Source organism: Chelmon rostratus, chromosome 21 (genome assembly GCF_017976325.1).
Source record: "Chelmon rostratus isolate fCheRos1 chromosome 21, fCheRos1.pri, whole genome shotgun sequence".
NCBI classification, from domain to species: domain Eukaryota; kingdom Metazoa; phylum Chordata; class Actinopteri; order Chaetodontiformes; family Chaetodontidae; genus Chelmon; species Chelmon rostratus.
In genome coordinates, this window is record NC_055678.1 from 5,417,578 (window position 1) to 5,431,032 (window position 13,455).

Sequence of the window (13,455 nt, forward strand, 5' to 3'; positions counted from 1 at the left end):
ATAAGCGGCTTTTGGGATCACAATGAGTGTGTTTGCATGCACATTAGTATCCTTGTTTTGAGTCTTATCCTGGTTTTGAACAGATTCGGTGTTTACATGGAGCATGACAAACCTGGGTATTCACCTCCCTGTTGTCCTTATAACAGTAACCAGGTTTCTAATCAGGTGAGAACAGATGTGTCCTCAACATCTCAGCCCATCCAAGCTACAGTCTGAGTTTCCTCGATAGTTGAGAAAGAAAAAATTTTGGTTTCCTTGCTAAGAAAAGGTGAAGAGTGCTTTGAAAAGAAATTTCTTAGGCTACGTTGACGGCGTAAGCTCAATTTGGATTTATTGCTCAGATCTGATTTTTCTGTTCGACTGCCTGCATAATTTTTTAAACATGGCCAGTATCAGATTCTAGTGTGAACTAGTGTGAACAGTCCTGAACTGACCTGCATGTGTAAAAGAACAATAACACGTCATATGACATTACATGCAGCAGGCTGTCATATGGAAGTAAACATGGAGGACACAGAAAAGAGCGGTTATGTTTTTATTTATAAGTCGATGTGCAGTGGAAGCCAGTAAATTGGTGAGCAGATAATAACGAGTATAAGGAGAAAGAGAGCCAAAATTTTAATTTTGGCTTTTTGTGGAGCAATGGCTTCTACTCCGGTACAGAGGCAGATGCAGAGTCCGTGCCAGGAGTGGCGGGATCGTGACATGAATGGCTTCACAGAAACAGAATTCATCCAAAATTTCAGGATGTCAAGGACTGCTTCTAATTACATCTGTCAGTGCCTTTCTACAAGAGTCTCAGTTTGAATTCTGATATGACTGGTCAGACTGCATTGCAAAAGATCAGACCTGTATCTGATTTAGGACCACATAGACGCTGACATTAACAAGTGCTGTATTTTACCAACTTGGAAAGGGATGCAGAATTGAACAGGTTATTGAAACCTAGCCATCAGGGTCAGGGATGCAAGTTAACTCATGTAGTTTAATGTGAACACAATGCACCACCCAGGCCCTGGATGTGCAAAGGAAACCCACAGAAACCTAGTAAATACTGCATTTTTGCTTCCCTGCTGCAGTCTCCCCTGGCAAGGCAGCGTCTCACTGTGCCACAGTGACTGCTTTCTCTTTGCAATGTGGCCTCTCCAGCTGTTGTTCTTGGCATAGGCAAAGACTCCTGTCCTGTCTCTCACAATTCACCCATAAACTTGCAGATTCACTTATTGTAGCATTTCTCACTGATGGCCCTTGCTGTGCTCTTCTTTTTCCTTGTCTGGGTTCAAGACATTGTGTCCTTGCTTGACTCAGTGCTGAAATGTACAGCTAGCCATTGGTCCAGCTGCCCTGCAATGGATTGGTTCAACCTGAGTCCTTGTGTCTTTGTTGTGTTGTGATGTAGAGCAGGATGCAAGGAGAAAAAGAACTTATTTAGGACTAACAGTCATTATTCTTTCCTTATTGAATGGGAAAACATTTGGCAGGGTCTTTTCCATTCAGCTGGCTTGATTTGTTGTGTTATTTTGGAGACTTAATGTGGTGTATAATCAGAGGCTCCTTCAGTAAACACATTTGCCAGTAATTGTAGGGCTGCTGGCTGGAAGGTGAGTCTGCCACTGGATATAGTGGTGGAGCCAGCCTTCTCACTATTATTCCTCTGACAACAACTTACTACCCACTACCTGGTTTTCTCTCCCAGAAACTTTCCATTGACACTTGGGCATAGATTTATCTGCATTACACTGAAAACAACCTTGTAGAGGTGTCTGTTAAGACAGAACACAGAGGAGCCTGACCTGGAGGAGTCAGTGGGAGGACATCCCTGACACACACACACATTGCAATTCTCTTGAGTAATCCGCTGTAGCTACTGATCAATTAATGGCCCCTGCCTGTGATGCTCGGGTCCTGTCAGTCTGCTATGGATTCCCCATTAGTCACGAGGGCCAGTGAATGGCCAAGCCCTTCCTCTGCATTTCAGTGTGACCAACTACCCAGCATTAGTCATAAGTCCAACAATCTGCAGGGCAAAAGGGACATGATGTCAAGGAGAAGCAACGCTAGCAACAGAGAACAACTCACCATCATGTGCATGGATCTAGGAATTCATTTGTTCCATGTATCTGGGGCTGCAACTAACACTTGTTTTGATTTTGTTGATTATTTTCTCAATGAGCCCTTTGGTTCTTCACCAGTTCAGAGAGCCCAAAGACATTTTTGGGCTGCTTGTTTTTGTCTGGCCAACAGTCCAAAAACCTGAAGATATTCAATATGCAATGAAAAAACATATCAATACACATACTGAAATGTGCCAAATGTTGGGTGAGTATTATCATGGAAGTCCACTTGATACATGTTTATACTGCATTCCCCAAACTAAGATACAAAAAAATATTGTTTTGGTATCTGTATCAAAATTCAGGTATTTTATTGGTAATTGTATTTTACATATATTTATTGTCTAATTCCTTGTTTGACATGTAACTATTATTTTCTGTCTCGATTGATTTATTGATTATTATCTCGATCATTTATGTAGTTGTTTTATCTACAAAATGTCTTGAATTGTTTGGCAAGCAGCAAACATTGTGTTTACAATGATATTCAGCATGAGAATCCTCATGCTGGAGAAGCTGGAAGAAGCAAATGTTTCGCTCAAAAAATGATTCAAAACTATTAATTGATTTGCAAAATAACCACTAGTAAATTTTCTGCTGATGTATCTTTTCAACTCTAGTGTTGACAGATGCATCATTGGGCTCAGTTGGTGGAAGGACTTAGGAATAGCCCGTTGTTTTTGGTCTTGAAAAACACTCTAGTTACTCAGCAGATCAAGGCAGATCACACATTGCCTTGAGTTCATTTATGTCACTCTTTGACCTTGTGGAGTATTTGGGACATCCTTTTTTCCTCACCGAGTTTGGTTTTTGGAACATTCAACCAACTGGGAGCAACGGGGAAGCAGAAAGCTAACAGTGAGCCACAAATCTCTAGTTCATGCCCCCGGTGAGAAAACAAGTGGCTGTTTTCATGAGCAACGCTCCCTTACCTCTTCTCATCTCTCGCACTCCTCCATCTCTCCATCCCCAGGAGCTGTGGCTTTTTCATCACAGGTCTGTTGAGCAGTAGGGCATGCAGCCTGCTGCTAGCTCTCACTCTTACTTCACTCTCTAGCTTTTTTTTGCCTTCGTCTGTCTGCTGGCTGTAGTTTGACTCATACCTTAGCCAGCCATGTGAGCTGCTTGATCCCGTCGACCCCTCTCTGTCTCCTGGGGGAGGCCATCAGCCGACCGGGGCCATTTGTCTGCATGTAATGGAGGTCTGAGGCTGTAGAGCGAGGTTAGGCCTCTCACGGCCCAGCGGAGAGGGACAGCCACGACAGATGCCAAAACTGTCCCGAGTGTGTGTGTGTTAGAACAGGCACAGCTCTGTCACACTGTGTCAGTGCTGGATTAACATGATAAGATATGCATACAGACTGACAAAGTCAATGGTTGAACAAGAAACAAAGCTACGCTCTTAAGCTAGTTGTTCAAGATACAGAGTCCAGGGACGATGTGTTCTTAATTAAAGAGAGCAACCCTGGATCATTGTTTATTTAATTCCCCTGTAATGTAATTTATTAGCAATAATGAAAATTACAAAAGGGAAGCAGCAAGTGGCAAATAAAACATTTAAACTTCCATCAGTCTGTTTCAATCAAACATAAATCCTCATCATCATTATTGATTAAAGCGCTACAGAATCATTATAAAGCTGGCAGTCACTGAAAAGCCACCCTTGACGCTAAACATAAATAAATTGATCCACAAGAAAGTAATTGCATATGAGACTTACACTACTTCTTGCTGCAAGAATAGCTGGGGTTGCACATAAAGCTGCACGGTTGGCCAAGATGTTTCTGAGCAACTGTCCAGCCTGCCAGGCTCTTGTAGACCACATCTCTTTCTGGAGAATTATAATGGAAAAGGAAATTGGGTTGGAATAAAAAAAAAAGCATTCAGAGATATAGGAATAAACATAAAAACCAGACAGAGACAGAGGCATGTTCGCACATATCTGATTTGTCCAAATTTCTCAGCTCCGTGGCTTGATAAATCCCCACACAATGCCAGATACGTGGTAAGCCATCGTTACAAGCAAGCCTCAGACAGCTGCTCACACATCACTGAGAGACTGGGGAGTTGAATAAGGATGACCAAAATGCATTCAGAGAGAGAATGAGATAGATTTTAAAAAGAAATAAAAAAACAGCATGCTAAAACAAGATATTACTTCAGGAAGCCTGTCAAAAAAAAAAAGAAAAAGAAAACCTGAACAATTTCATTACCTCATTTAACCAAATTCTTATCTCCCTATTCCAGCTCCCTTGATGTACATGTAAAACCATTCAGGATAATTGGCTTACCTTTAATTTCTTCCTGCATCATGTGGTCTTTGATCCCTGAGGCCCGGGGTGCACGGGGAGAGGCTAGATCTGCTGAACATGCTGTGTAACAAAGTTTTGTTTGACCCCCACTGCAGTACCCCTGATTACAGGCTGAGGAGAGAGAATTCTCAGCAGGGGCGCACATTAAAATCAACTAGCCGGGGGGAAAAATGCCTCCTGCTCCCACTAACATTGATGAAATCAGGACTTGTTGTGAATGATGGGGAGATACAACCCTGATTCCAAAAAAGTTTGGACGCTGTGTAAAATGTAAATAAAACATTGTGATAATTTGCTAATCTTTTTTGACATGTGCTCAACTGAAAACAGTACAAAGACAATGTATTTATTTTTTTCACCTAATCAGCTTCATACATTTTTGTGTACATGCGTGTTCTGAATTTGATGCAGCAACATGTTTGAAACAAGTTGGGACAGGAGCAACAAGAGACTGGGAACTGGTCCAAAAGCACCTGTTTGGAACATTCCACAGGCAAACAGGTTGATTGGTAACAGTTGATAGTATCATGTTTGGGTATGAAAGGAGCATCCTTGAAAGGCTCAGTCACTCACAAGCAAGGATAGAACGAGGTTCACCACTTTGTGAACACATGATTGCATAAAGAAAATTAATACATGGACTTGGAAACACTTCATCAACAAGTCAGTAAACACAGTTTGTTCGTTTATCTGTTTTTATTTACATTTTATGCAGCATCCCACCCTTTTTTATTGGAATTGGGTTGTATTAGCTGAAATGGGACGGGGTTATTGAGTAGTGAGTGGTGTTTGGAGGAAAACGAAATGGAGATAAAAGACAAAGAGCTTGTAAGATCACCTTGTACAGTTCTTGACATTAAATCAAAGAGAATAGGCTGTCTCCAAGAGATCATATAAACCGCCGCCTCCTATAACTTAAGGGCTCTACCCTGTATATTCATCTTCAGGAGTTTCTCAAGCGACAGGTATGCTAAGCCCTGGATTGTGTCCCCGTTTTAGAAAGGTCCTGGGAAGTCACCTGGGATTCATTCAGCGCTTTGGACACTTCCGTTCTGACCACATCCCTGAAGGGATCCATAATTCATGGCTGTGCGTCCAGGATGTCACCGCTCCAGCGAGCTAGCATTAAATATTTACCGCAGATCATAAGCTGCAGCCATTGAGGCCTACCGGCCCCTTTCGGAAGACTGTTTTTAGTCTCAGCATGCATGGGGAATCCCAAATGAGCCCAGTGACTGGGACTGCTCTGAGATAGTTTACAATCAATCAGTCTGGAGATGGATCTCATAAGTTGTCATACTGTAAATGCTAATAGCACATGTAGCTATATAGAGCACGCACATCATATCTCTCTGGAGCTGCAGTGAGAATGTGAGAAGGTTTTTATATATGTACGCACACCTGCATGTATCTTGTGTATGTGCTTGTGAGCACAGTGTTTTTCTTTCCACATTTGATGTTTTTTTTTTTTCTCAGTTTCTCATGAGCTCCTTGATAAGGCACAGCAGGCACTTGGATTCCCAATTGATGAGTTGAAGGATGGAGGAACAAGTGGCTGGAGGAGTGCTGTGGTTCAGATTTGAGGACGGGAGTAGGAGGAGGTCATCAGCTGTGAAACGCAACATAGCTGAAATTTACACGACGGGGTGGTATTTTTTACACTCGTGCAGAAAGCAGCAAGAATTACAGTACTTATATGGAAGAAACCATTACTTGCAGGGATTCAAAGATTTTTTGTTATTGATTACTAAGATAGCTGTTATTCCAGATTTAGCCCTGCTCTGGGAACTTTAAAGAAAGCATCAAAGAGAAAATCAAACAGAAATGTCACGGAGTACAGAGGGTGGGCTGGAGCCACAACCATTTGAATGATATTGATTTGTTTCTCTGACAGTAGTGTTTTTCTGAAAGACTAAGCTTCCTGATTGGGTTCTGGCTGAAATTCTCTTCTGTTTGCCGATGTGAGAGATTTGTACTTTGTTGTGTAACCGTGCCTGTTTCTTTAGCTGGGTCACAAATCTACAAAATTAGCTTTTTTTTTTTTTTGCTGTCGTTGCTGTTTATCAATTGATTAGTTTACTCCCAAATGTGGTTTGGTAGTTTTGTCTGTCAGGGCAGACAGCCAAATATCACTTCTACACATGACCACACTCGGTATCGGTTGGAATGGATGGAATGAAGGAGAGAGTTGGAGTTGCACGGAACAGTAGATGGAGAGATAAGGCCGGAGGAAAAGATATAGTATGTGGAGCAAGGCACCCAGTTGGAACATGCTATCTACCTCCAGATTGTTGAACAGGCACAGATAATAAGAAAATATTGATTGTAAACATAGTCAGGGGGCTGTAGCATCGGGCGGCAGAGAGGCGGGAGGAAGGTTTCTCCCTCACTGTTTGCTACATTGACGAGGGAGGTCTTGATAGAGACAGCAAGACACCACAGCTCCTATAGGACACCTGCTGAAAAATGGATCAGCGATTATTTATTCAGGCATCATTTCAGCAGCCGACAAGGAAGACGCCATTGTTTTCTGCCAAAAGTGGTCAGCTGCCAAAATGCAGGCCACAGGAAGCAGAGGGGTACAAATAGCCAATTAAAAGCTCTAGGTTATTACGCTGGGCTATTGTATTTCAGAACAGACCATAAGGAGAAGTATGAACAAGGGAGGTTGTCGATATCTCTGCCCAGCTCAGTCAGCACCAACACATTGTTTACACATTGTAAATCGATATACCTAATGCGGCTTGAGCAGTGTAATTAAAATGTTAAAATGTTTAATGCCCTTTTCAGCCGTGGGATCAAGTGTGGACACACAACCAGACAAACATATTTAGCTGTAATTAGGCAGTCCAACGCCACCTTTGAAGGCTGAAAATGTGTTTGTATAAGCTTTTTCTGAACTTCTTGATTTTGAAATTCTCAATCTCGAGTCCTTACGCTTGTTGTGCTTCTCCTCCTCTCCTTTGTCTTCTAAATGCAAAATATCTAAACATACATTTAAAAAAACACTGCTTTTCTTGTTGTTCCCCCCTCAGTGCCATCACTCTGGACAACACGCTGGTTATCCTGTCTACGGTGGCGCCAGATGCCGGGCGCTACTACGTTCAAGCAGTAAATGACAAGAATGGAGAGAACAAGACCAGCCAGCCCATCACTTTGTCAGTAGAGAGTGAGTAACCACATACTGCATACACGCACACAAGCATACTAAAACCATTATGCCAGCACAGATGAACAAATGTGGATGCAGTCTAAGATCTTGCGGCATCAACTGTGGAGAGCAACTAAGCACATTCAGCCTCCACTCAAGCACTGTGCTTAATGTATAACATTGTATTATATTTTATAAGCTCATGAAATGTTTAATTTGTAAAATATTTAGTAACTATAGCTGTCCAATAAATGTAGTGGAATAAAAAGTACAAAATTTCCCTCTGAAATTTAGTGAAGAAGTATAAAGGTGTATGAAATGGAAATACCCAAAGTAACTAAAATGTGTACAGGTCTTGAGTAAATCAAGTCAATTATATTCCACCACTTCAAATAACATAATATGTATTAATGTGATGTAAAATTGGGGTCATAATACATATTGAATACTTTTATTTGATACTTTAAGTACATTTTGCTGATAACACGTAATGAATGAATTAATGAATGTAGGAGTTTTTTTTATGTTGTATTATTGCTACTTGCATTTGATCCACCACCCCCACCACAGTGCGACATCTAAGAAGCTCAACCTTTGGGATCGGATTTCATTTCGTCGTGGTGAAGTGTATCTGTAGCCATATTTACACTTTGTTGCAGATGTACACACAAAGGAATAGAAAGCCATGGGGACTGGGACAGGAGCAGACTGTCGTATTGCCAAGTAGTTCTTATTATTCACCAACAACCCTAGCTTCCACAACAAAAAAAAAAAACACAAGCTACACAAATCAAAGCAATTCAATTGGCTTCAGCTCAGCAGAGTGAAATAAAAGAGGAAACCTAACAGACAGCATCTTATGACATGGTAGGCTGCAGTTCAGTATGGAAGTGAATGCGGAGGGTGATGGAAAGATATTACAGTTGACAACACAAGGGAGCAGAAATAGCCTGTGGCACATATGGAGAACAGTGGCAGAGTTGATTATGCTAGTACTAGAGCATACTCCCAAACACGCACAGACGCGCACACTGGGTCAGGTTCGATAGAGAGCATAGCGGGAGGTCTCAGCTTGGCAGGTCTCATGGAATCATGCTATGCATTTACATGAACATTCCACATATGCTCCACATATGCACACACAAGCGTACACACACCGACGTACAGGCTGCTTGGAGAGCCAATGAGCGAGTGCTTGCATTTTTCATCGTACGTGCACGTGTATCAGTCCGTATCTGCTACAGCAGCTGTTCCTGCGGCGACGCCTCTGACAATGCATTTCCCATGAGCCTTCCTGGCTGCGACAGTGCTTGCCTAAGACCGGGCAAGAGCGAAGGTCAAGGAGAACTCTGAGGAGGCTTGTGTTGCTCATGTCACAGTTTTCATGCTCAGGATGAAGTTTAAAAGCTTGGTTTTAACTTAGGCTGGCTTGTCATTACATTGTTTTAGCTACGAAATAGATGTGTGTGTGCATGTGTGTACGTGTGTGTATGTGAGTATGCTCTAGTCCTAGTATAATCAACTGCCACTGTTTTCCATATGCGCCAACATTTTGGGACATAAGCTTATTCGACTGCGATGAGAAGATTGATATCAATATTCTCTTGGTGTGTTAAGTACAGAGTTGAGGTCAGTGCATGTTTAGCTGAGCTTGACTGGAGGCAAGGGGAAACAGAGAGTCTGACTGTGTTCAAAGGAAAAGACTCAATCAAGTGGCCTTGTATGCATTGTGTGAATAAACATCTTTAGAGTTGTTTTTTGGCATAAATTTTATGACTTGAAAAGGAGCTAGACAAACCATGTCTTGACCCCAACTATTCCTTCAAGTAAACAACCGATTTTAAGAATGTGGGTTTAAACACATAGCAGTGTTTTCCTGGTGACCAGCAGTCAAACAATGACATTGTTTAAGGTGTGTGTGTGTCTGTGTGTGTGTGTGTGTTTTTGGGTGCACACATGGCCGTATACATCATCTAATGACCCAAGATTGCTAAGATTGAGTCATGACAGCCCCTGTAGCTACATCTGACATGTGCAGCCACAAGCACACTCCCAGGGCTTGATGGGATTGACGGATCAGTGTGAGTTTATCACAGACATGACACATCTCAAGCAGCACACACACACACACTGTGCTCTCACTGCCATGAGCTGTGTTTCTCTGATGCTCACAACACACACATGTAGAGACATAAACTAGTTTGTGCATGTGGAGTTTTATGCACATACGGACATGTGTGTGTATGTGCGCCCACACTGCAGCCTTTTCACCCCTTCAGCTTCGTGTTTGTCAGGCTGCGTTTTTCTATCCCTAATTCTGGTTCTCCAGCGGACATCTTATTATGCACAGTCAGTGCACTGTCTCGTCCTATTCGGCCCATATCTCTGTCAGAACGTGGATACAGCGTATGCACTGGTCAGTTTCATTATGTCACGTCGATGAGCACCCACATAGTGCGCTGGGTGGAAATGAAATGTATAGGACACCACCATCCAGAGATCCCCACTATACGTAGTTCTAGTTATCTGTTGAGCTCATTGCTCTCTGCTTAACTTCTACGTGTATGTGTATTTTTGTTGGTTTATGTTTGCATGGCAACCTGTTTGTCTGTCCAGATGTTGGAGGTCCAGCGGACCCCATTGCCCCCACCATCATCATCCCTCCCAGGAACACTAGCGTGGTTACAGGCACCTCCGAGGTCACAATGGAGTGTGTGGCCAACGCCAGGTAAACATACCAGAACAGCAGGGTCACAGATCAACTTGTTAAAGGGGCAAGGATAATCCAGAACATTTGGACTGTGTATTCACTAAAAACTGTTATCAGCATTTTCTGTAGATTATCCAGAATAACAGATACACTTATTCTGGAAAGACATGTTTTTATATTGCTGTGAGCACCATTTCTCTGTGTTAGAGTAGAAACAGATGCACAAAACCTCAATAAATAAAACTGAAACTGTCTGCAGGGCTAGATACGATTAGTAGGTTTGTTTTTTTTTTGTAAATTGGGTCAAAAGACCCTTTAGCCCGCTGTGTATCCACTTCAGGTGTATGTTAGAAATTTGTATAAATTGGAAGATAGAAAATCAGTTACAGTTTGTAATTCACACATACATGTTTGGTTCCCTTTGTACCAGAATAAAACGAGAATAAAATTCACTGCACTGCATAAAACCCATTCTAAGAAGTCATTTTGTGTTAATTTCTGCCTTACTTTTTTGTACAATAACTGAAATATTCCATGCATGGTGAATGATAGTGTATAATGTAGTTGATCCAGAATAGTTTCTCTGGTATTGCTACTTCTTGTAGACACATGTTCTTTTATGTGGGAATATGCAGTAACAAAGCAGACTCCACTAATGACATCCCTTGGCTCATGAAATGGTTCAGATTGAGACCAGTTGGCATCATCTCAGCCTATAAACAGATATCTTCTTTTAGATTTTACTACCAGATATTCCAGCAGATTAAACAGATCCATGGAGTCGCTTTACAATCAAGCACAAAAAAGTGACATTAAAGCACATCTAAACTGTACTTTTCACCCTGTAGGCCTCTTATCAAGTTGAGTATCTCATGGCGGAAGAATGGTGTGTTGGTGAGCAGCGGTTTGAGCGACTTCAACCGCAGGCTGACCATCCTCAGTCCCGTGGTGAGCGACGCCGGCTACTACGAGTGTGAGGCAATTCTCCGCAGCAGCAGTGTGCCCTCAGTCAGTGCTGGGGCTTATCTGCACGTACTCGGTAAGAATTATAAGATGAGACATGATGTTGTCTGTTGAAGCTAGACTGTTGACATCCCGCCTTAAATATGCACATTTGTAGGCGACAATATCTTTCCATTGCACTAATTACTACTTTGGTTCTTTAGTATTTAGAAAAAATGAAACCACTGTTCACAGATATTCGTGTGAATGTCTATCACTAAGTCCATGCAGGTTTAATAAGACAGTGCGCTGCAAGTTCTTTTCGCCCCTGAGGACAAAAACACATATAAAAGTGAAAGCACATTAAGTTCCAAATCCACATCCGAATGAGCTTTGATGGGAAAGCGTCAGTATCTTTGCTGCTGCTAAGTCAAAATAGGTTCTTCATTCCTTTCCCCAATTGTTAATGTTTTGATATTTGCAGCCATTATTTCAATGTTTGTGCATTTGCCTTTATATAGTATGTGTTTACATTTTTTTTAGGCAGTACATTTCCTTAATGTTCGTTTTTTTCATTTTCTGTCTCTTGTGCTTAAGGTTCACATTAATTTTATATTTTTACATTATCTTATTTTGCACAAGGTTAAGTGACAATGATGTGATTAGTCATAATGTATAATTCCTGTATGTGCTATTATATCAGCATAACAACCAAAATGAAAAAACAATGTGTCTGGATTTAGCTACAGTACACACATCAGGCAAATGTGTAGGAGGAAATGTATCGTCTGCCTTTGCAAGTTCAAACAAAAGAGCTGGTATGAAATTGATGTAATTATTACTATATGAATCTGGTAAAAGCATAACTGAAGTGATGAGGCAGTGAGGGTAAAGTGTTATTGATTCAAAAAGGGAGAAAGCACGTGGTTGGACTCAAGAAACTGTTTAATACAACATTGCTTGAGTCATTTTCACTCCATCACACTGAAACACTTTGATGTTTTCAAGGTTGTGATGTGATTCAAAGGACAAGGTGTAGTGAACTTTTCAATTTATACAGCTAACTGAGCCTTTCCTCTCCCCATGAGTTTGAAGGATACATTTTAAACCATTACAGAATTCCAATTATTACTTTCTTCAGTCAAACTACTGTATAATCACATTATTTTCAGCTACGCTATGAGTAGTTTGCCCCCATGAGGAATACATTTCAAAGCAAAAACATATTTACACTACAGTACTTTATCTTAGTGTCATCAATTACAGGCACTGTCGGTTTATTTTTGCAATGATTACTGCAGTTTTGCAGTCTTGCTTCTTATTTTAGCAATTTCTCGTCCTGTCTTTCCTTTTCACTATGTCCCCCAGAACCACCACAGTTTATTAAGGAGCCAGAGAAACACATCACAGCTGAGATGGAGAAGGTGGTGGACATTCCCTGTCAGGCACGAGGTGAGCAGTGTGTGTGTGTATTTGTGTCTGTTCATGTCAAAATACACAGAATTCATTCACACAATTTGGAATTCATGTGATTTTAAACTGAAAAATGCAATGAGAAAAGGAAGCAGCACTACTGTCTGTAAACACCTCCCTCACTCCCGCTCTGCAGGAGTGCCCCAGCCAGACATTGTGTGGTACAAGGATGCTTTGCCCATCGACCCAGTGAAGACGCCCAGGTACAGGGTGCTGGTGGGAGGCAGTCTGCAGGTCAACGGCCTCCTGCCCGATGACACCGGGATGTTCCAGTGCTTCGCCAGAAACCTGGCAGGAGAAGTTCAGACTAACACCTACCTGGCCGTTACAAGTGAGCGTTCCAGCTGTTCTCCACAAAATGATTTTCAGTAATTGCTGTTGAGGCATAATGTGTTTTGTTAAAACTCTTAAAAAAGAAAAAAGTTAAATCCTTACACAGCTCTCTTGTCAGATTCAGAAAATAATTGCTTTACCAAAATAGAAACCAATTCCCACCTAAAAAAAGGGAGAAGATTAATACTAATATAGTTCTTTAAATGGAATTATATGATTTTTTTCCCTCAAACTTAACTCCAGCTTAATTGATAGATGATGAAAAAAAATATTCCTTCTCAGAATTCATCAATATCAAAAAAGTTTTAACTTTTTTATTCCTTAACAATTCTTAGTTTTCCAGCATGCTTGCGGCGTGGCTCGACCAATGTCAGTGTCAGTGGGTTGATCCACCCCTCTGTCCTAGACTGATGTATCTGC

At 41.4% G+C, this 13,455-nt stretch overlaps 1 protein-coding gene across 1 annotated transcript in view; it reads left to right on the forward strand.

Annotated features, from left to right (window-relative positions):
• The window catches only part of sdk2b (sidekick cell adhesion molecule 2b), a 258,397-nt gene that overhangs the window by 190,358 nt on the left and 54,584 nt on the right, over nt 1-13,455 (forward strand). Inside the window, exons 6-10 of the mRNA XM_041963350.1 lie at nt 7,462-7,595; nt 10,194-10,305; nt 11,136-11,326; nt 12,598-12,681; nt 12,839-13,033. Coding sequence (XP_041819284.1) covers nt 7,462-7,595; nt 10,194-10,305; nt 11,136-11,326; nt 12,598-12,681; nt 12,839-13,033 — 716 coding nt within the window. The remainder of the gene's footprint in view (nt 1-7,461; nt 7,596-10,193; nt 10,306-11,135; nt 11,327-12,597; nt 12,682-12,838; nt 13,034-13,455) is intronic.